The sequence below is a fragment of the Lissotriton vulgaris genome, chromosome 7, assembly GCF_964263255.1.
Source record: "Lissotriton vulgaris chromosome 7, aLisVul1.2, whole genome shotgun sequence".
NCBI classification, from domain to species: domain Eukaryota; kingdom Metazoa; phylum Chordata; class Amphibia; order Caudata; family Salamandridae; genus Lissotriton; species Lissotriton vulgaris.
The window spans coordinates 1,193,209,937-1,193,233,985 of NC_141695.1; the positions used below are offsets into that span (position 1 = coordinate 1,193,209,937).

Sequence of the window (24,049 nt, forward strand, 5' to 3'; positions counted from 1 at the left end):
GAGCGTTGTGCTTCTACTTTTTGTTGCCAGTTGACTTCCTTTAGACTTTTTGTCATCTTGGAATAATCTTGGCCATAATTAATCTTTGCTTTATGTGGTTTAAAATTCCCAGTTGTATTTTATGCATTTGTTTTATTTGATTGCGTATTTTACAAGTATAAACACAAGGTGCACTTTATTTCTTTTAGTTTGCACAAATATATAGTTTTAGGTTTGCTTTAGTATGATTAAATAGTTCATCAATTATTTGCTATACACAGTGTATGTGTTTACCGGTGGTTCATACTGTTTAATGTTGATTTGTGTCAATGTTCAAACCTACATTTAAATAGTCAACAATATGTCACAGTGCTAGTAAGTAGGGGAAATGTCATATTGATTGCTGTTCTCTGAAATGTTCAATATGAGATATGTTGATTGTAACTCTTAGTAACATTTAATAGAAAGGTACATAAAACCCATTCAATTGGGAGCTAGTGAGAGGAACATCCAGATTGAGATTTGGCGCAGGAGCTGCAAACATCTTCTTCAAAAACAAGGACACTAGCTGTCGCCTTGAAGAAGTAATACAGTCGCATCTGCTTTTGGTAGAATACCATAACTGCTGACGTTATGTAGCTTACACTTAGCCTCCATTTTAGCTTATCATTTTCTAATGGTGGTTTGCACGTTTTCTCAATTGCAAGGATGTTCTTTCTGATAGACATTGTCGCCCTGTATTCTGCACATTTAGTTCCAGAGTCGCACAACTGAGAACATAACTCTTTTTATTTTATTTTATTTTTGCTCGTTGGAGAAGATTTTCTACTTCAGACTACTTACAGACCTTGTTTTGCATCTCTGTCAAAGTTTGTGTTTTTCATCATTTTAATAATGCATATAAAAGTAGCGTCTCATCACTGTTTTATTCGCAATTGTTGGATTTTTTTCAATAAATGTTTGAAAATGCAATATTGTAGCTTTTCTTTGTGGCACTTTGGGCATGCAAAAGTAACAAACAAAAGGGTTAGATCTGTGTCCACGATTTCCTTGGGAACACGAGTCATGTTTTAGGTTGCTAACAACATCTATAACTTGGTAAGTTTAGGAGCTTAGATGCGGTACTGTGAGCTAGCGAAACAGACCAATATTCACTGATTATATAAAGTATCTGTATTATGAAGTTTTGTTGTTCTAAATACACAGTTCTACTGATTTGTAGGAACCATATAACATGGCTCCCCCAACTTTTTAAGTTTGGTACATATTTAATGGGTCTCCTGAGTAGTTTACCTGTGTGTGTCCAAAGCTCCTTTATTACCTCTATACAGAGACGTCCGTGGAAATAAGGGTTTATCCTCCTTGAGCTTATTAGGAAGCATCTATTTATGCCTGTAGGTTAATCAAGCTTGATTATTTAAAAGGATTATCCCCTATGTTTTCCTTTCTTTGAATTCCATTAATGAAATCTGGCACAACCGGTAGTTATTCCAGTTAATTTCAGGCAAGCGGTAAGCACACTTAACTAGACATGTGTTCGGCAATGGCGGTGGAGAAGTTACCTTCATGTTTGAGGTACATGAAACCAAGTGTACAGATGCACAGATTTTTATTCCAGGGTAGATTTTCCTGCAGTCAATGCCAATGTATGCTAATTTCACACATACACTGAGGCAGCAGTTCCAGCTGCATATAGAACTTATGAATATTTAGAAATTCCTCTGACTTAACAGGAACATTGTAATTGGTTCCACTATTGCAGCATGAACATTAGGGGGTTTTGCATGATATCTACGAAGTGAAAATGAGCTTGAGTCGTGCCATTGATTTTGTTGCCTTTTCCACAATTTTTTTCTACAAGCCGCTTATGTTGACTTTTGTGTGCGAGGAGTCCTTTGTGATACTATTGATATGCACATAATTTTCCTCTTAAAAACTATATTTGTTCAATATGCTGATTAGCTTATATTTATTTACTTTGATATTTTTTTTATAGATTTGTGTTTTAACATGTGTTTAAACTGAAGTGAAAAAAGGCTATGTGCAAAAACACCCACACTAAGCAAATGTGGCAGCGCACTCCTTGGAAATGCTGTTAAAACAATGACGTATGTTATTTCTGGAGTTCTTCCTTTTTACTGCTATCTAAAATCCCAGACAGTCTGAATTTTGCAATCTCGCATAGACTGTATCCTGTACCCAGAATAGTTTCCCTCACAAATGACCAGTATGTGTCCTTTGGACAGATGTGACCTGGGGAAATGTTGCACCCGTCTCTTCAGAAAGCTGCCACTTGGACCAGGGCTCACAGAAGGTGTCCATTGCTGATGGCCTTCATAGCACCAGCTTTCAGTCTCCTTGAAACTCTCCTTTTACCATAATGTACTTGATGATAAAACCAGATCCAAGCATTCACGAGTCGCTGATTCTTGAATCAGCATGTTGTTGCCAGAGAATGGAATTGAATTTCCTTAGTGGAACATTGTTCAAGGTGAAATCCTCTCCTAGCATTGAAAATGATGGAACAGAAATAATCCTGTCTTCTCATTTAGTGGTCTGGGTAGGCACATCAGTCATAGTGCTAATAAATATGGCTATTCAAAGTTTAAAGAGGCAGACATGGACATAACATCATTTTGAAGGTGAAGTCGTGTTCTCATACCAAAACCATTTCTGGCCCAAGGTGATTATAGGGAAGAAGCCTCCAACACCAGACCGTTCTCCAAAGAACATACCTCCACTTACTCCTAATTATTAGAAAATGCGGTTTGAAATAAACTTCGTAATTCAATGCTCGATTTCCCTGTTTGTCTATTGGATAAGCCACTATCTGGAACCAGGAGACTTGGGTTCTAATTGTTGCTTCCACAATACTTGGCCCCACTGTGCCGTTCTGTGCAAATCATATTATCTTCCTCCACATCAGTTCCCATACACTCACAACTGAAGTGATTTGAAATAGATTAAACACCAGTGTTCTTTAATCATACAAAAAACTGCACATTATAGCACCCCTGATGGACCAGCAAAACCCTTGGCACAAGCATCAGAGGTTCTTAGGGGCAGAGCAGGAAGTAGTCCTGTAGTTTCTTAATTGGTTAAGTCAGGTAAGCGTATCCTCCTTTAATCTGAAAATACCAATAGTGAGGCGGTAAGTAGGTGGAGGGAATAACCAATAGGCTTGAAATTCAAAGGGTCACACCCAGGCAAGTTTACTTAGCCTTTAATCCTTCAGTGGTTGAGAAGAAAACGTGACCATCAAAATGGGCACTATTAATAAAACCTATTGTTTAAGTACTTAAAGACAGTACAGCCACTGGTGCCGTGTGCAGCATAAGCAGCCATTACTATTTTGTAATTATACCCCTCATGGAGAAGGAGTTTGAAATTGAAATAGATCATTGCACAGCAATGTGGAAGGTTCAAGCACTATGAATCTTCAGGTTAAGAGCTAGCAATGCAGGATGGAACAGAGAGAGAGCCTCTCTGTGCTGTGCCAAACTACCTCCCTCATAGGAGGGAGACAGTATCCTTGAACCTACAAGAAGTGGAATCCGAATAAGTGAAGATGAAAAACATACTGCCTCTTTGACCTGAGCCATCTAACCACCTGTCCCAAAGTGGTTGTCAAACAAGTTAATTAAGAAGGTTTTTTCTAAGAAACTGCCTGCAGGACTGATCTTTTCAGTTCAACAGAGATGTCCAAGATTGCCTTCACCTGTTCCTGGACCTGTCAGCCGCCTTTAACACCATCTCCCATCACATCTTGATCAGCAGACTCCAGCACATCAGAATTCAGGCAGACTCCCTCAAATGGATCGCCTCAAACCTCACCGGAAGAAACTAGAGAATCTGTCTCCCACTAAAAATGTAGAACTTGAAAAATCAAGACTGTAGACAAATATTAACTTGTTATAAATTCCGAAATCTATCCACACTCACTTGACGCCTACTGTATTATAGAAGTGGGTTAAATTGTTCTAACTCCAGTCCTAACACATTTGAAGGCACATTCTTCATGGTTGTAGTACATGCAAGTCGATTTTTTTTGTAGATAGGAGTTTTGGTCTTTATTTTTGCAGTCTGCATTGATTAGTGTATTTTGTAGCTATAGGTATCAAGAATAGGGTCAAGCCACTTGATCACCAAGAAATTAGGGAACACACAATGTAGCGGCTTTGCAGGTACCAGGCAAAATAACTGTGAAACCGACTGCAGCATCTTTTTCCTGGTTCAAATCCTGTTCTCTAATCAACAGCAGCGGAAAGAGCCTCCCACATGGTCTATGAAAGCTCTGCCAGGGGTGGGGGTGGATGTGTGCCTGCCATTCCAACACCAGTGCCCACCTTTTACTTAGGAAAAAACATCACAGAGTAGAACATGATAAAAGCCTAGATAAGGTCAGTTTCAAACTTTATTCAGCTAATTAAAAAAAACAGCCATAATAGGACATAAAACATAATTAAAACAGCACAATATAGCAAGATAAAATATAATACATCATTCATGATAGGATATAATACAGATACATAATTAACTATTTCCCCCGGCCAAAACAATCTAATACATGATACTTTTCCTCGAATTAATAGCCACTGAAATAAAAACAGCAACGTTAAAACACACTTAATTGTCATTTAAAAATAACCAATAATGCAAGGCTGCTTTGTAATTTCTAATATTCGGTGCAATAAAAAGTGGTTTAAGATAGTGGCCCCTATAAGCAGAATAAAAACTACAGAATAGTATAAAGTGCATCGTGCTCTGCTTACTTGTACCATCACATGGACAGGGAATCGACTGAGCCGGACACAACTTAATTGAGGGAAAAGATACCAGACGGTGCACAATGCCAAGACGAAGCCTTGTCAGCACATATCGGTGTACATTATTAGTAACTCGGAACAGATAACATGTATATTCCTCCTCCAATGAAAGAGACATATCCATGGGGACTGTTGTTTCCATCATTTCCAAACTAATTCTACGATCCGTCCTACGCCCAGTAAAAGTAGCTTTAATCAAATTATTATCATCCCACACTAACAGTTTAAAAAGAGTGCTAAAAGAAGAATTAATATATGACACCCAAAAAATAAGTGAGGCATTGACCAAAGTTAAACGGTCTAAAATTATCAATTTGGTGAAACTAGTCTGCCGTTGACCTGATGGAAAACCAAAGGAGCAAAGGCTTTACTAAAAGCAAATCCTCTAAATATTGTAGTCCCAACTCTTGATGAACTATAAAGTTAGAGGCAGAAGTGGGTAGGCAGAGTAAACATTTAGTGAAACTATTCTCCTCTAGTTGCAATTGCTTACTAGAGGTATACCCCCAAAGGCCGGCACCATAGGTAACAGTAGCCACTTCTCTAGCCTTGTATATCTCTATAATTTCTTTAATTGGCCGGTTAGCCCACTTGGAGGAAAACTTGAAAATTCCATTGGTATTTCTGGCCATTTTAGCTTCAGCATTTAGAACTTGTTGGGTCCAGCCTAGATCATATCTTACTTTCTAAAACTTTCACATTCTCTGCATCAGTCTCTTCTTCATCCACAGCACTCGGCCCTTCTTCACTGTCTCGAGGTGACTGTTCCTCTGAAAGAGATAGATCATCTGGTTTCCAAGCATGATCATGGATTGAGACTGTTGAAGGCACAAAGACCTTTGCTCTGACACCATACATTCAGCCCGTAGCTCTGACCACCCTACCCAATTTTTCCAAACCTTTCATAATAGCCAGTATCATTACACTAATTCCCACAATGTTACTGAGCCAGTTCCGGAGGCAGGATTCCTACATTATTTTCTACAGACCTTACTGTGTCGTACTTCAAAGTAAACCCTCTACAACATCCCCAACAGAAAGCATTGCTCATAGCCTGTGCTCCATCCCTCATAGCCTGCGCTCATACACTATCATCACAAACAGCACTCTTATACTCTTGGTAAGATCAACAACCACATTCCCCACAAAATTGGCTGCTGTTTTTTAACACGTTCAGAAGCTAAGCCTTTAAGGTCACTTACCCATGAGGGTGTCCGGCTCATCGAGTCCTTCATAGGAGATTGAGATGTCCAGTCGAACCTGAAGTGAGAGACTATGTCAGAATATATGCTTGCAATCATAATAATGCACCCATGTGTGGAGCCTAGCAGCGTGAACTCGGGTGTGTTTGATAGGCATGTGAGCAAATCAACTGTTTAGGACAGAGCTGGGTATAAAAATAGAAGACCAAAACATGGTACAAAAACCAATGATAACAACATATTAACTAATTTGTCTTTGTTGACTCTGCCAAACCGCCCATGCACAAGGATGAGTACATTTGTCCATATGTTAGTTAGGAACATGATCAATTCATGATCAAGATGAAGCCATCATCAGCTCCAGCTGCCCACCACCAGGATATCTTCCTTTAAGAACCTGCAATCCCCCTCATTACCTGGTCCAAAGTTACACCCAGCCTTACACGAGCATGGGACTCTGCGCCAAAAGAAAGCCAATTAACAATGAAAGGACCTGGTGAATTGCAGATCAGTGTCAAAACCATCAGCAGAATTTGTGAAAGGGACGTCATCCAACAAATCGAACTAGCACCCTACTCTAAGACCACAAATTAGGATTCATACCTGTGAGAAGAACTAAAACCACCCAGACAAATAGGAGGAACAACCTGCAAACAGCTTTACATGACAGTAAGAAATTGTCTAACACTTTTGGAAATGTTGTAAGGTGCGACATGGTAAGCAATACAATAAGACTAACAGTGTATGAAGGAAATCAATGGTACCCTACTAATATGGATTGAATGCCATGAAAATGACCAAACCTTTCAAACTAGCCACTAATGACAACAAAAATGTCCTCATTTAAAAAAAAACCTTGATATCGCAGCGGAGTACTCCCTAGATTCACCTTGTTTTGTTGACCGCAATAAACACTGTCCCCACGCAACATGTTCATTTACAGACTCCAAGGGACCACACATCCTCGTTCAAATCATTCCTACGTAGCAGAAAGGGTGTACGTGTCTATATACACATACATATATGTACATACATGTACACATAAATACATATATTCGTTCATCTCCAATGAGGTCCTACATAGTCTACAAAGGTGGTCATTGCTCTTCAGCACCAACGTACTGCAACCTGAGCCCCACTTCTGAAGTGACAAAACCAAGATGTAACAGAAAATCAGTAATCTCAGGAATGCTTCCACTCCTGTTCACCCACTTGATCACTGTGGAGGGGGGAGGAGAAAAGAAAGAGAATGGCTCTGAGACTTTACTGTTCCTCTAGGCCTCAATACATGAGCAGCTCACTCAGATACTGCTTAGCTCCAACTTCAAATACCAGCTATCATAGCAAAAAAACAATAAAGTTTAAAACTTTGGATCTACATAGACCATGGTCTGCTTTTCTTTACTGTAGATCAATGGTGAGGTGATGCAGTTTATTTTGGGTCCAGTGACGTGAAAGAAAAATCCTCCTTCACATGTTGTTGGGCCCCGTGTATCAGTTATGCACATCCTAATACATGGCCAATGCGTGTACCAGTTAAACTCAACAAAAGCTTAATAAAGAAAAGAGAGAGCCAATGCCGTCTGTACTGGGAATACTTCTCTGACAGGGAGTCAGATGTAGAATCTATTCAACATTATTTTGGCACATGTTCTGATGTCTGGCAGGTCAATTCCAGTGTGCCTCCATGAGACAATCGCATCATATTCTGACACAATACAGCTGCAAAACAATCGAGGGTTTATGACACTCCTCACAGATCCCAAAAGTAAGCACAACCTCCTTTTTGAATAACATATAAACACCCTCTCTCTTCTCCTTTAAAAAAAAGCCAGACAGATGTTTTCCTTAAAACACTCATGACAGGGGCGGCCTTAGGCATGTGCAAGCTGTGCACCTGCACAGGGCCACCAAACCCCAGGGGCCTCCACGCCAATATATATCCTTAATATAATAATCCTCTGAGGATGGATACATATTTGCGTGGAGGCCCCTGACAGGGATTTGGCGGCCTCCGGCTCTGTTCCACTTCCAAGCATCCTGACCCCCCCCCCCCCCCCCCCCGGCCCCGCCCCTTCACTGGCCTCCGCGCTCCGCCCCACCCGGACCCACTCTTACGGGGCCCCCTACCTACGCTACCTGTCCAGGGCCACCATGAGCCTAGAGCCGCCCCTGCTCATGATACCTGGCTCCAGACAGCCAAACAAAGCTGACAGAGGAACAGTAAAATCACTGTGGAACACTGCAGTTTGCAGCATGCATGCTGTACCTACACAATACCTGCAAACCCATGAATAAAAGGACCCCAAAAAATACTACTGATGAAATACAGGAGATAAAGCTCCGGGAATCCTTTTTGTCCAAAACACATATGGTCCTCCTACCCACCATATTTCAATTCCCAAAACCTCCTATTGTCCATTTTTGATGATGATGGTGAAAACCACATCTGATTATGTCAGAGGTTGGGGACAGCTGCCGCGATCCCAAAATGTTCAAACCTCCTATCCAGAATCTACCAGCAGATGCAAGATAGCTCCTTGTGTCTAAATGTGGTACAGACAAAATCTCCTAACCGGAAACTACCGATGAAATCAGATCACCCTTATTTGGCAGCATCTGGTGCTACACAAAATCCCATCAATTAGTCAGTTCCTAGCCCAAACAGGAAGCGCCAGAGCTCTCCAACCTGTGGGGTGAAGACATATTTGTAGAGCTTGAAGTGACGAAAGTAGGTGTTCATCACGTAGTCGGTGATTTGCTGCACCTGCTCCTGGTTGAAGAGGTCAATGCTGAATGGAGGACGCTGAGGAGGAGACAGATTGGATTAGAATTAAAAGATCTACTTACACTGGTGTTTTCAGTCACATGTTCTTTTATATTTGATTTAGCTGACTGGTTTAAAAAGAAAACACAGAAAACCCTGGCCTATATCGTATGTTAATAAAAGCTGTGTTATTTATAAAAATGTGTTCTTGCAATTTGCATGTGTGTTGCGATATTCTACCTTTTATGAACATGAGAGGGAATCTATTAATGAAGGAGGTGAAGTTGACCCTACCGTGCACCCACCTAACACTCCATGAAGCTGTTCATGAAATTAACCCTATTAACATTCTGAAATTCTGGTGTATTATCCTGGACACAAAAAAAACCCGAGTGGTACCCACGTGACAGATCCATTTCTTCTGCAGGAAAGTCGCCTCTCTCCACAGCTGGTGTGGGTGTATGTGTGTTTGGGGTCCGAGATGCCTTATTTGCTCCTCCACAGGAAGGCATGTTTGCTGTCAATCACCCTTCTGTTGGGTAACTTTCGGTTTGTGACTGCTGGTCCTATGCTATCACCATGTTTCATCACAAGTGATCCTGTTCCTTGATAGCCGCCCTAGATGTTCAATGAACTTTCATGGATGGTCTGGCCTGGAAGTAGTTTGGAGACCAGTGCTGACCACCCTCCGGATAATTGAGTTAAAGACACTTCATGCTTATTACTTCGATAAAACTAGGGTTGTGCTGCGTGAATACCCCTAAAAAATTCTAGTAAGCCTACCTCTTTGTATTTTATGTACGAGAGCAAACCCTGTTAGATTGTTCCATATGCTATACATTTGTTGCTGACTATTGCTGCATAATTGAAGGGTACAGTCCTGAACCATATAGGCCAATCCTGTCAAAAATTGAGAGTGGTGGCAGGCGACCATTAAAAGTGTTCGGTCGTAAATACTTACTTCAAGTAGGACTGAGCGAACAAGCAAGCCTGACTAACTTTGGGTGTGTCCCCATCCGATAATGTTTTGAAATAATGCAGCCAAATTGTGTATTTTTAAAGCACTATTTTTTCATGTGAAAGCCCTAAAAATCCAGAGATTTTAAATGTACTATTCCCATACTTTTGGGGTGTGCCAGGCAATCTACCTGTATTACAAGCAATACAAACATCTGGTTATGCAATGGCAAACCTGCCCCACCGTTTTTCAAAATGTATATAGCAGCAATGGCTTATCTTTCTCACCTATGCTTCTTTGGTAGACCTTCCTTTTCTAATTTCTCACCCTACTTCTCACTTTACCCATTAATTGCCAACGGCCTTTTCCCGCCTCTCCCTGTTCTATACGCCTTCCCTTTCTTTTCTCCTGTACATTGGGCAATATGACTGCGTATCGTTCCTACCCCTCTTCTCTCTTACTCTTCTTATTGCTACACCTTTTTGACCTATCCTACTCTTGCTCCCAATAGCCTCCAGTCCCCTTTATTACCTCAGCTTTTGCCTTCAACTCCTATTTATCAAATATACTGCAAAGCACTAACTTTCCTGACCATTACCAATTCTCAGTGTCATAATGTCATGATAGAAAGCAAACTGTACCCCACCAATCCCCAATAACCTCCAACAGAGCGCCTATCCATTTCACTAAATGTGCAAACCTTGTCATATTCTATCTAGTCTATAACCTCTCCAAACCTACATAATGATCACTTCCTTCTTAATCCTACCTTCCCTCTCTCCTCTAGCCTCTCTCGGCAATGCTAATGCCTTCAATTCCTCTTGCCACGCCCTCACCCAACCTGAGGAGGACAATCCTCAATAGTGATGGCAAAATAATCACAAAGGTTCTTATATTGCAGTTAAATACATTTCTGCAGTAGCAGGTGGTTGCAAATTAGTCCAGCTTCATTATGGAACATTACTAGGCAAAGATTACAGCAAATATAAATATGATAGCGGTTAAAGTTGAAGACAGGAAAAAGAATCAACCATGACAATTAGGGTTTCTGATGGCTAGTAGCTGCAAACTCCGCTTTGGCGCCAGATTTTGCAGCTGGATATGTTATAGCTACAAAGATCTGAGAGCATGGATATTGGTGAATGGTAGTTGGTCGGATGAGATAGCTTTAAGAAGGTGAACACGACAGGGATGACCTTTTTGACCAACCACTCTTATTTGCATTTTCATTCGACCCCTTAGCAACTTCCATGAAAAGTTAGTGGCATTACTCCCACATTTGGAGACTTTGGCAGGATTTAAACTGAATAAAGAAAAGTCCGAAATATTACATCGGACGCGGTCAGGAATTCGAGGATTGCAGTTAGTTTGCTCATTTCAAAATGCAGGAAGTTCCTATTTTACTTGGGAATTAACCTTTCTAGCTCCTTATCCATGTTTCTGACTGCAAATTGGCACCACGTAGGGCAGCATTCAGATATATTTTAGCAAGTGGAGAGCACTGCCGATGTCAGGGTTGGGACGACTCACCATGGTAAAGATTAATATCTTTCCAAGATTAATATATATGTTTCACGCTTTACTGGTTTTCATCCCCAATGTGAAACTTGTGACTTGTGATAGACAGAGGAACACTTCCGGCAGTATTTTCAGGCATCATACTTGCACCTACTACAAATGTGGATGGCACAAGAAACTGACAAAAAAAAGGTCCAAATCATGTGGATGTGGGAAGGACTCTAGGGGAGAAAGGCCAGGTCACACAATGTATATATTACAGAGGTTACTAGTGCCTTGACGCAAATCATCATAACTGATTTTATCCCTACTTTGAAGGCCCCATCGTTTATATATGGACGGAAGGCAAATGCCAGACGTTATAGAGATAGAGTTGCTATGGGGGGATATTAAATCTTTTGAGTAGTGCAAGTTGGATTATAAATTAACTAGCATTTACTGGCTAGCAAATACTCAATTACAACATTGGATAATGGATCCATTTACCAGAAAGGTGACAAGGGATATGACCGCCTTCGAATTGTCTATGCTCAAATGTGCCTCTTGTGGGTCAGTGAGCATTTAGAAACGAACAGGAGGAGAATCAAACACACAAAGGAGATGCAAAACCGCATGAGAACACATACATTCGTCAGGGAGAAAGGTGATGAGGAGCGGGGGTTTCTTGGAACATATTTTAAAGGTCTATAAAAGAGCCCATCACAGAACACATTATTACAGGTTATGTATAGTTGGTATTTTACCCCTAACGGGCGTGTTGAGGGAGTGGTTAATGATTGTGGGGATTTTGAAAAGAGCTACTTCAGTGCATTAAACAAATCCAAGATTGTCCAAATCTGCAATCACCAAGAGTGATACGGCAGGGGCTTCAGGATCCCTTGGCAGAAGCAATATCAAGATTTGGGAGGTTACTGCTGGAACATTTATTGTTGGCAGTAAAAATGCCATGATATCATAAACTGGTAAGTTCTAGCAATAGAGAAATGTACATATGGTTTGAAGGAGCAACATAATACCTGTAAAATAATGTGGTATCTTCTGATTGACCATCTCATGCAAACACACACCATGAGGATGAGACCAAGGCGATTTAGTGTTCTATTTGCATGACTGGTGTACTTGTTGTTGAATATTTCCAATACATGATGTATCTCTAGAGGGATGGAAGAGCCTACTCAAAACATCAACTGCTGGGCCAAACAGAGTGAGGGGAATAGGAGTAAAGGCGTGAGTATATTAGCCTGGCAGTACTGGGTCCACTGAGGTTACCTTTTTTGGGTCTTGGTGCGCTTTGATAACTCAGGCTAATGGAAGTAACTTACTTTCATGCCACCTTTTTTGTTTCATTCTACTTTTTTAATGCTGCTAAATGCAATTAAATGTTTCATAGATAAAATGGAGATACTCACTTGTGAAGCTTAGCAAAAATATAAGTGAGCTACTATTATGCCAGGGATAGCGACAAGGCCCACATTATTTCAAGTTTGCGACTATAATATACCCGGGATGGCCAGAATGTTGCAGAGAATGTCCATAGTGTGTAATGGTACGACCAGTATAATGCCTGGGATGGCCAGGGCATTACCAGGAATTCCCACATTACATCAAGGATGGGCTAATACTATGGTAGAAATGGCTAAAATGTCACCACAAAGCCCATCATAACTCCCTCACATATCCTAAATACCCTCTCACCCACGACAATCACCTATACAGACTGCTCTCACATGTCCAGGCTCCTATTGCTCACTTAGGCGGCGGTCGCAGTCTCTCTCTCACTCTCACTCTCTCATATAGTTTCGACTCCCACATAAAAAAGCTCATAGGTGCTGGTTCATACTTCGGCTTCGTGAACGATAGGCTGACATGGCTCCTCTCTGATGCGGACGGCTCCTGAAGCCTGTGCATGTTATCCTAGAACCCTAGCAGAACTCTAGCTTGGCTTTTTATGGAACAGAGGGCGATTTTTTGCAAATAGGTGCTCAAGCATGTTCCTATATTTGATATGCTGCACTCCTTGTGGCAGGCCCACTATGCCAGCAATGCATTGAGAAGCAAAACTGAAATATGAGCATTGGACTTGTGCAGCCCATGGCTCAATCGATCCCGCTTGATCTGCTCCCTGTGCTGCTGACATGCACACTTCAAGCCGTCAGGGCACATCCCACAGAAATGAAAATAAACTAGTAGTTTATCAGTATTGTTTTCATTTCTGTAGCTCCGAGCCGCAAAGTGCAGATTCTCCAATTGCACCAGCCACCAATTGCAAGTGACTTGAGCATACTTCACTAGTGGGAGTAAAAGATTCGTGGAAATATTATACTCGAAACTGGCTGTGACATATTAATATTTGCTTCTGACTGAATACTTAGTCATTGGTCTTAATGACCGTGATGAAAAGAGAAGGCAGCTGTATAAGCATGACACCTTATTTAATACATTGAGCTCATTCTTAGAATCTCCCTTTCTACATTTAAGTACTGGCAAGGGATATTCCAGGTTGTGCTTGTGATTCAGGGCCATTTGTATCAAGCAATTTTGCATTTGCAAACAGGCTGATTCACAGAATCGGACCGTTTGCAAACATAAACAAGCATTTGCAATGCAATAGGTCTCGCATTTACGCAAATTTGAGCTATTGGCATTGTTATTTATTTAACATAAATAACAAGCATTTGCAATGCAATAGGTCTCGCATTATTTAAGTTTGAGCTATTAGCATTGTAAATGGCAATTGTTTTTTGCTTTATGCTATATTTTTTTTTTACATAAAAAGCTTCATATAAAATATGTTTTATTAAAGTTATTTATGCAGTATCTAAATTTTGTTTGCATAAAACAGTATAATAATATCTTAGTAAAAAAGTCAAATATTTTAATGGAAATTCACCAAACGTTCATTTATGTGTTGGTTTTGAAAATAGCTAAATTAATAGCTTTGTCATTTACAATGCCAGTAGTTATAACTTTCGCAAATGTGACACCTATAGCATTTGTAATGCAACATTTGTATTTACGTGACTTAGATGTATTGATATTACAAATAACAATGGCTTTTAATTTTTTTTAATACTTAATAAAAGTGATTGTAATTTATAATGGCAATAGCTTAAACTTTTGTAAATAACTTTTGTGAAGATTATGTTCAGTGTATTTTATTGTAACAAAATCCAAGAACAGAAGTGAAATATTAACATCTTTTTGTGACATTTGTAATAAAGCTTGAAACATTGAGAGAACATATTTGTGCTGTGGTGGTGCTGAGTGATGCTGTGGTGGTGCTGAATGGGGCTGTGGTGATGCTGAGTGATGCAGTGGTGGTGCTGAGTGGTGCTATGGTGGTGCTGTGGTGGTGCTGAGTGATGCTGAGTGATGCTGTGGTGGTGCTGAGTGGTGCTGTGGTGGTTCTGAGTGATGCTGTGGTGGTTCTGACTGATAATGTGGTGGTGCTGAGTGACTGTACTCACTGTCACTCTGCACGCACTGTCACTCTGCACGCACTGTCACTCTGCACGCACTGTCACTCTGCACGCACTGTCACTCTGCACGCACTGTCACTCTGCACGCACTGTCACTCTGCACGCACTCTGCACTCACTGTCACTCTGCACTCACTGTCACTCTGCACTCACTGTCACTCTGCACTCACTGTCACTCTGCACGCACTCTGCACTCACTGTCACTCTGCACTCACTGTCACTCTGCACTCACTGTCACTCTGCACTCACTCTGCACTCACTGTCACTCTGCACTCACTCTGCACTCACTGTCACTCTGCACTCACTCTGCACTCACTGTCACTCTGCACTCACTGTCACTCTGCACTCACTGTCACTCTGCACTCACTGTCACTCTGCACGCACTGTCACTCTGCACGCACTGTCACTCTGCACGCACTCTGCACTCACTGTCACTCTGCACTCACTGTCACTCTGCACTCACTGTCACTCTGCACTCACTGTCACTCTGCACTCACTGTCACTCTGCACTCACTCTGCACTCACTGTCACTCTGCACTCACTCTGCACTCACTGTCACTCTGCACTCACTGTCACTCTGCACTCACTGTCACTCTGCACTCACTGTCACTCTGCACTCACTGTCACTCTGCACTCACTGTCACTCTGCACGCACTCTGCACTCACTGTCACTCTGCACTCACTGTCACTCTGCACTCACTCTGCACTCACTGTCACTCTGCACTCACTGTCACTCTGCACTCACTGTCACTCTGCACTCACTGTCACTCTGCACGCACTCTGCACTCACTGTCACTCTGCACTCACTGTCACTCTGCACTCACTGTCACTCTGCACTCACTGTCACTCTGCACTCACTGTCACTCTGCACTCACTGTCACTCTGCACGCACTCTGCACTCACTGTCACTCTGCACTCACTGTCACTCTGCACTCACTGTCACTCTGCACGCACTCTGCACTCACTGTCACTCTGCACTCACTGTCACTCTGCACTCACTGTCACTCTGCACTCACTGTCACTCTGCACTCACTGTCACTCTGCACTCACTGTCACTCCGCACTCACTGTCACTTCGCACTCACTGTCACTCCGCACTCACTGTCACTCTGCACTCACTGTCACTCCGCACTCACTGTCACTCCGCACTCACTGTCACTCCGCACTCACTGTCACTCTGCACTCACTGTCACTCCGCACTCACTGTCACTCCGCACTCACTGTCACTCTGCACTCACTGTCACTCTGCACGCACTCTGCACTCACTGTTTCTGCACGCACTCTGCACTCACTGTCACTCTGCACTCACTGTCACTCTGCACTCACTCTGCACTCACTGTCACTCTGCACTCACTGTCACTCTGCACGCACTCTGCACTCACTGTCACTCTGCACTCACTGTCACTCTGCACTCACTGTCACTCTGCACTCACTGTCACTCTGCACTCACTGTCACTCTGCACGCACTCTGCACTCACTGTTTCTGCACGCACTCTGCACTCACTGTCACTCCGCACTCACTGTCACTCTGCACTCACTGTCACTCTGCACTCACTGTCACTCTGCACTCACTGTCACTCTGCACTCACTGTCACTCTGCACTCACTCTGCACTCACTGTCACTCTGCACGCACTCTGCACTCACTGTCACTCTGCACTCACTGTCACTTTGCACTCACTGTCACTCTGCACTCACTGTCACTCTGCACTCACTGTCACTCTGCACTCACTGTCACTCTGCACGCACTCTGCACTCACTGTCACTCTGCACTCACTGTCACTCTGCACTCACTGTCACTCTGCACTCACTGTCACTCTGCACTCACTGTCACTCTGCACTCACTGTCACTCTGCACTCACTGTCACTCCGCACTCACTGTCACTTCGCACTCACTGTCACTCCGTGTGTGTGTGTTTGGGTGTCTACATAGAGCCTCTGAACCCCGGCACCAATGCTCCTGCTGCGCTAATGGAGGCTACGGCTCTGGTCGGTGCATCTGATTAACGAAGGAACTGAGATTAGAGAAGGTTTAAACCTAGTTCATGGCTCTGGGCCCACGGCAATGGAGTACTGTAATGTTGCTGCAGCACCTGGCCTCGCGCTTGTTACATTAGGGACAAGCGTACGTTTTCCGGTCCAAGGTGCTTGAATGTGCAGAAATGGAAGCGAGTGACAACGAACTTCTGCTGCATGTCTAGCTGCCACAATCTGATCCGAGGATGCATGTCCATTTTTCTGTACTACACCGGACACTCAACACTCCTCACTGGAAAGCACAGGGAGCACATTTCCTTAAATAATGTAAGAGCAGAAAGGTATTCCATCATCAAACCTGCACCATTAAAGGCCCTTCCATGATGTTAGCGTTTCTGACTCCCCTAGCTCCGATACCCCTGTGTCACATCCTGTTCGGTGACACACTAGCTCCTCCGAGAAGAACAGATTTTCCGGGAAGTATTAAGGAATATCTGGTTCTAGACAAGAAAATATACAAAGGTACCATGTGCAGCAGACAGCCGCCTTGTGCCCTACAGCACATTACACTCTATGACGCAATGCAAAATGGAGGGGGCCCACAGGCAGAATTTGAAGAGGGCCCCTGAGTCTCCCGTATCTCACAGACAAATCTTGGCCTTCAGTGTGGGCTCACTGGAGGATTTGCAGTCACTCTGCACCAGAATTACGGCAGGGTGTACTTTATGCCCTTTTTACATTAACATAGTCCCTCATATTCAAAACCCCCTCTCCGCCATTCTTCATGTCTCTACATGAAGGAAATGATGTCTGGTGAATGTTGGAGCTGTTCAACAGGGCCTCAAATCACAGCAGCGCGTATATTGTAAAAGCGGTGCCAATTCTGGAGGATTGCATGCAATACGTGTCCCCTCTTTTTGTTGAACACGGTCCTCTGCCTACCTCCTTTAATCCCACTTGTAAAAGAAATATGTGCTGTTAACAGTGAAAACGAAAGCCGGTTGTGACAGTGACTGTAAGTGCTCAGAGAAAACCTGCATTGCAGCATCAGTGTTCTGATGCACCGAGTCCTCTCAGCACCTCAGCCGTCCCCGCTGCTCCAGCCGGATCGTGTTGTTAGAAAGATGAGCTCCGGAGCTCATCCCTTGAAAGGCCTTGCCTGATAATGCGCAGGTAACACCTAGCGTTACTGAAATCCGGAAGTGAGTTTGATCGCAACACAAGGCAATCCGCAAGTCCTTTGGAGAGGCAGTAGTGGCTGGCCACTGAAGCACACATAGAGAGAGGACATTTCTGCTCTTGCCCGCATCCAGAGATAGATGCACACGTATGCATGCACACCTCCGCGCCAGTCAGACGTGCGTACATTCACAACTACAGGTGCAACGTCATATACACACATTAACACACACACGGGCCACCTGTGAGGGAATTAAACTGTGTCAATGTCCTGAAGAATAGGCTCAGGGAGCAACTCTAACGTGTGTTATATAATGAGTTGCGAACTTACAATACAAACCAAATGGGCACCAGGGGCATAGTACAGGCCCCTTCAAGCGGGGGAGGGGGCACGGTTGAGGGAGGCAGGGGGCTCTACTCGAAACTAAATTAAGCGAGATCACGTCCCTCGCCTCACACCCCCACCACCTCCTTGCGAGCCGCTTACCTTGTGCATTCCCTCTGCTGGTCAGCACCGCGATGACTTTACCGGCGCACGAAAGATTCTTAAGACACTTTTTGTCTGTCTGTTTGCCATGAACATTCCGTGTCTTCTACCAGGAAGTCAGGCAGGCCGGGCGGGACAACCGGAAGTAGGAGGGCGGGAGCCTACCCCGCCTCCCACGGAAGAGCCGCGATTGTTTGGCGCACCGGAGCAGGCAGGAGCCTACCCTGCGCCCCGGTGCCGAAGAAGGGAAGAAGAGTCTTGCTGCCGGTGGGAGCCGCTGCACTGAGGATGCCGGTGAGTGGGGCGTCGCCTTGTTGGGGGGGGGCGGGGGGCATCTGTGTGCGCGCGCGCGGCGGCGGACTGTGTATGTGTGTGAGCGTGCATGTGTGTGTGTATGTGTATGTGTCCTGGAGTCTGTGTGTATGCGTGTGTGTGAGGGGGGGGGGTTGCCTGTCTGGGTGCCTGCGTGTCTGTGTAAGTGTAAATGCGTGTGCGTGTGTGTGGAGCCGAGAGGAGAGGGGCTGGTGTGTGTGGAGGGGTCTCTGTGTATGCGTGTAGGTGACGGGGGTGTGCCTGTGTATGCGTGTGTATGTGCGCATGCGTGAGTGCTGTGTATGCGTGTGGCTGTGATGTGCGCATGCGTGAATGTTGACGCGCGTGCACGCAGCTCAATCCACGCTCGTCACAGTTTTGTGTCCCTCATTCCCCCGTGTCAGCCGACTATAAGTCTCCGCCCTGGACGCATCCTTCGGATGCGAATTCCAGGGCGAGACCTAAAAAGGCATTGTCATTTACGATTCCAATAGCTTAAACTCGCGTAAATGTGAGACCTATTGCATTGCAAATGCTAGTTATACCAGTTGTTGAGGAAACCCCTTTTTTGTTGCCCTTTTTGCCTGCTCCTTGTGCTGCTTAGTATTTTAGACCTACTTTTTTTGCTCTTTTACAAGTTTTAGAATAAAAGATGAATTTTTGGAAGATTTTTTTTTAATTGATTTGAATTCCGGCTTTGGATTAGAAACTTTAGACTATGAATCCATAGTCCCAATTTTCTGTTGTGGCAGAGTGAGCGGAAAGAAAACATCTAGGCATTGCCCCAGTCCTTAACAGTAAAACACATATAACTTTGACATCAGGGTGAGCATAAAGACTGCTCCTTAAATAGTCCGAGAAACAGCAACTTACTGTAACTGTACAGCGCACATTTAAGCCTCTTTCCACGTACCCAGAAGCCTGAAACTGTAGTCCGGTTGCTGCTGCTTCAAGATGAAGTCCAGATGTACCTTTCAAATCTAACAACTGACCATTTCATGTCCAGGGATCACATCGTGTTCACAGTCACCAGTCAGAATGAAAGATCCTGAACGCCCGGGTTCACAACGACAGCTGATGACTTGAGGGTAAGTCATTATGTGTTGGACTTAGACTGGATGTGAACCCCAGTAACACTGGTTGAGCTGCCAAGGTCAAAAATCTTCAATTACAAAAATGGGATGTGGCATAAAATAAAGAAGAGCAATTAGGCTGGTGTTTTTCACGTTAGATCACCCAAAAGTCATGGCTTGGACAGTCACCCTTTGCGGTCAGTCTTGAGTTAAAATGAGTTCTCACACAGCACACTTTTTTTAAAAAGAACTTTATCACTGCTGTGGTGCAAATCAACATTTGCCCCCACTTGTGTGTTGCGATGCAAAATTAAAAGACTTCCCTTTCCATTTTTTAGGTTTCGCCTCGTCGAAAGCTGCGCTCTCTGCGCAGCTTTTCGGCGCAGACGAAAACCTAATGAGAATAATATGTTGGTTGGGAATACGCCCCTCTGTTCCATTGGCTAGCTCCATAAATGGAGGCTAGCCATTGGAACAGAGATCTGTCTGTCATGGCCGGACCAGATTCGTGGGCGTTCCCGCGATTTCTTCCCTCTGCAACGTCATGCGGCCGTGGGCGGGGCAGGTGAGTGAGAGAGAAAATTCAGCCCGTGTCTCCGGAATGTATATCTGCTTGGATTGCGGCAGTTTTGGGTGCCTTTTGCCGTGGGCGGGGCAGGTGAGTGATTGTTTCCTCTGTGTGGAATAAATCTCCATATGCATCTGTTGCCACCATTAATGTGCGCAGGAACTCCGACAACAGCAGCCACGCTCAATGCTGAGCATAAATAAATCAGGGAGTGTGTGTGAGTCCCTCGTACCGAATGCTTTATTTATGACTTCTTTAAATGCGCCTTTTCAGAATTAAGTACATTGGCACCGGCGGCGATAAGCTTTATGGCAGCTGCCGAGTTCTTCTGCAGCAGACCGTGGTCTTTTTGCTTCGCTTCTCTCCCACGCCTTCCTTGTTTTTTGCCCCCTGCACTAGAGAGAAAATTCAGCCCGTGTCTCCGGAATGTATATCTGCTTGGATTGCGGCAGTTTCGGGTGCCTTTTGCATGCGCTGTCGTTCCACGCTGTCTTATCCTCATGCAAACAGGAAATTTCGAGTCAGCTACAAGTCACAGCCTTCTAACAAAGTACGCTTTTGCGTTTTTCCTCTGGTGTAATAAACCTTTCTTTTGCCTGACAGGTTGCGAAGCATTAGTCCCCCAATGTTTTTCATGCTCAATTTACACACCTAACTTTAGCGTAAGTAATGTGAGGCATGCGTATTTACATTGGGTGTAAAGGACACGCATGCACCCTTATATTTCAGTATTTTAAGGGGCTGGAAAAAAATCTCTTTACAGAAGAGAAATAAAGACAAAGGGGCATTTGCAACTAAAATGTAAGCATACACCTGTTGGTATAATGTTAAGAGCACGCATGCAAATCTAGGCTTTGCATACATTTCTATGTGCAGTCTTAGCCATTTGTGGGACTCCCCTGACGTATAAATCTCTGCCAAGCATCAGGAGAAATATGTGATGGGCTCACGTTTTATTACTTCAACTGTCGTCACCTGTAGCGAGAGGCGTCAAAGACGTAATCAGATGACCTATGGTTTGGATAACGTCATTAACTGACCCGTGATTGTGTATATGGGCATAAGGTAAGCCAGCAGCTGGTGATGGATTCCTCTGACCGTTGTTAAGGGCAAGAGAAACATGGCCCATCTGCTGTAACATCACGGAGCGCAGCGGGAGGAGTGATGTGTCAGAGTCTCGCGCCGTCCTCCAGGCCCATCCATTTTGTATGTCCTTGAGGCCGCTGGAAGAGTTCCAAAGGTTGCTTGCAGCCTCTTCTCTCTCTCTCTCTCTCTTAATCAATGCCAGCTGAGTGTCATTGGTGTCTGGCAGCTAATTTGATGTCGTCACATGCCTCCGGGACTGTATTGCCGTCGTGTGAGTAGTAAGTAATAGAGGGCGTGCAGGGATGATCCTTTTTTGAGGTACGCTTGGTCCTTTCTACAAGTTGTCCTGTGAAATGCCAGTCATGAGAAGGTAGGGAAACCTCTGATTTTTCAGGAAAGACGGGAGTCTCAAGGATGCTGGCTGTATTTACATGTATATTGTGTTTTTAGAAGTGACCATAAAGCATCTCTTGTAGGTCCTATTACTGGTGCCATGTGTGATGTTGGTCTGTTAGGACACTAAAGCCCACAGGCATTCAATGAGAACTGGGCCACTTCTTGCAGCGTCAGTCACAATAAAGGCAGTTCTGATGGCCAATGTGCGGTCAGCTCTATTTTGTCACACACTGGAGGCATGATCTGAATTCCAGGACCAGAATAGATAGTGAATACAAGTAGATATTGCCATTGCCAATGGGTCTAGCCTTGGCAAGCTGGCACAGTGGCTAATTTTTATTTTTTTATTTTTTATTGCAAGTATATGCCACAGAAAGAAAAAAGAGAACATGCCACTGCCCAGACAAAGTAGCCATCTGCTTGCAGTAAATATTTTAATCCACCATTGGCATAGCCAATAGGTCTCACCTATTCTAGATCTATTTGCTTTGTAAACAATTTTTTTAGCCGTGTTGTACTGCAGCACAGATGCTTTGCAGCATGGTTAAAAGCAACGAGGGAGGAAGGATAACAAATGGACGGGAGAGAAAGGATTTGGCACCATGGGCAGAGTTTTCATCCTCCAAACTGGAGAACCAGGTTCGAGCCTCTGCGTCGGCTCAACATTCTGTCATTGTGGGTTAACCTTTTGAGGATAGATGTACTAACATTGGAAATACCGATTTCGTAATTGCAAATCTCTCAGAATCGCAGCTAGGAAATCGGTATTCCTAATCTATGAAACTCTTTTGAGTTTCATTAGTGATTCATAGTGGGTCTTAAATAGGCCTATCATATATATATTAATGTTCTAGGTCGAAATTTGCAAACCATTAGGAGTCACAGCCATCACTGGAATGGTGGCCTGCTGAGGTCAGCAAACCACCATGTCTGTGATTGCCTTTTGACAATTTTTTTTATTTTTTTTTATAAAAGCAGCCCGTTTTTTAGGTGTCGCCTGTCGAAAGCTGCGCACCGCGCAGATTTTCGGCGCAGGCGAAATCTAATGTTTACAGTATGTGTGTGTTGTCCCGCCCTCTCTTTCCATTGGCTAGCTCCATAAATGGAGGCTAGCCATTGGAAGAGAGATCTGCTCGTCATTCTGCGAGCAGATTCGTGGGCGTTCCGGCGATTTTTAGGCTTTTTGCTACGTCATGCGGCTGTGGGCGTGTTTATTATTTTTTTTTATTTAAAGCTTTGTTTTCGCCATTTCGGAAGTGTCCTTTGCAGGGGTGGGTTGCGCGATGTCCCGCTGTCCGTTCCCTCCCCCCCCTCCCGCTGTCCGTGAGCCCGTTCCCGCCCCCCCCTCCCGCTGTCCGGTCCGTGTGCCCGTCCCCCCTCCCGCTGTCTGGTCCGTGTGCCCGTCCCCCCTCCCGCTGTCCGTGGGCCCGCCCCCCCCTCCCGCTGTCCGTGAGTGCTTTGTGTGGTCAGGCGATCCTCTGTATCTGCCGCCCCCCTCCCGCTGTCCGTGAGTGCTTTGTGTGGTCAGGCGATCCTCTGTTTGTATCTGCGAATGTTCCCTGACCTCCCAATAAAATGTTTTTTACGAATAGGCGTTAATTAGGCCTCGAGTGAGTAAGAATGGTAGCCCGCTTCTCCCAGACGGCCTCCATTTGGAAGTGTGTCTTTTGCCGCGGTGTAGAAAGAGGAAAGGATGTAAGTTAATGGCCGATGGGACTGAAATAACGCATCTGACAGGAATGGTGCCCAGGGGAGGGGGCAAAGCAGCGCGCCGGCAGGTGTGACAACGAGGCGCTTGTATTCCGCTAGCTCGGGATTTATCAAGGTATAGAAATGCAAATAGTGTTTAGCAACACAACAAAGCGGCGCTGCAAGCTCGGGTGGGGGAAAGCATTGAGTTGTTGGCTTGAGGTGGGATGTGCGTGGGAGAAGTAATTAATGTCCCTCTGTGTGTCGAGCGCTATCAGGTTCCTAATTAGCTGAGTCAACCTTGTGTCCCTCTGTGCAGAAAAGAATGCAATGCTGGTGCTCGAGAAGTTAATCTTGTTTGTTTGCGCTCTGGTGTTCATTTGGCCTTTTGAAGGTGCACACCATCCGTGCCCCAGGAGGTAGAGGCTCGTGCTCCATACCTGTTCTTTAATAAAAAGATGAGTTGGCATTCAGTGCTCGTCTTCTCAATACTATTAATTATCAGGCGCGTCACGGGAGGGGGGTGGGGGGAGGTTTGCGGGGCAGAGAGGGCTCGT

General features: G+C 44.2%; 1 protein-coding gene across 4 annotated transcripts in view; it reads right to left on the reverse strand.

The window, feature by feature from the left end:
* Positions 1-24,049, reverse strand: part of CFAP119 (cilia and flagella associated protein 119) — a 104,843-nt gene that overhangs the window by 24,560 nt on the left and 56,234 nt on the right. For 3 of the 4 annotated variants that reach the window (XM_086928887.1, XM_086928886.1, XM_086928888.1), the window contains 3 exons: positions 8,697-8,813; positions 6,008-6,065; positions 5,489-5,575 (listed from right to left, as the gene is read on the reverse strand). In XM_086928887.1, coding sequence (XP_086785013.1) covers positions 5,489-5,575; positions 6,008-6,065; positions 8,697-8,813 — 262 coding nt within the window. Of the gene's footprint in view, positions 1-4,380; positions 5,576-6,007; positions 6,066-8,696; positions 8,814-24,049 lie in introns of those variants that run through there. The other variant, XM_086928889.1, reaches the window with a different exon arrangement.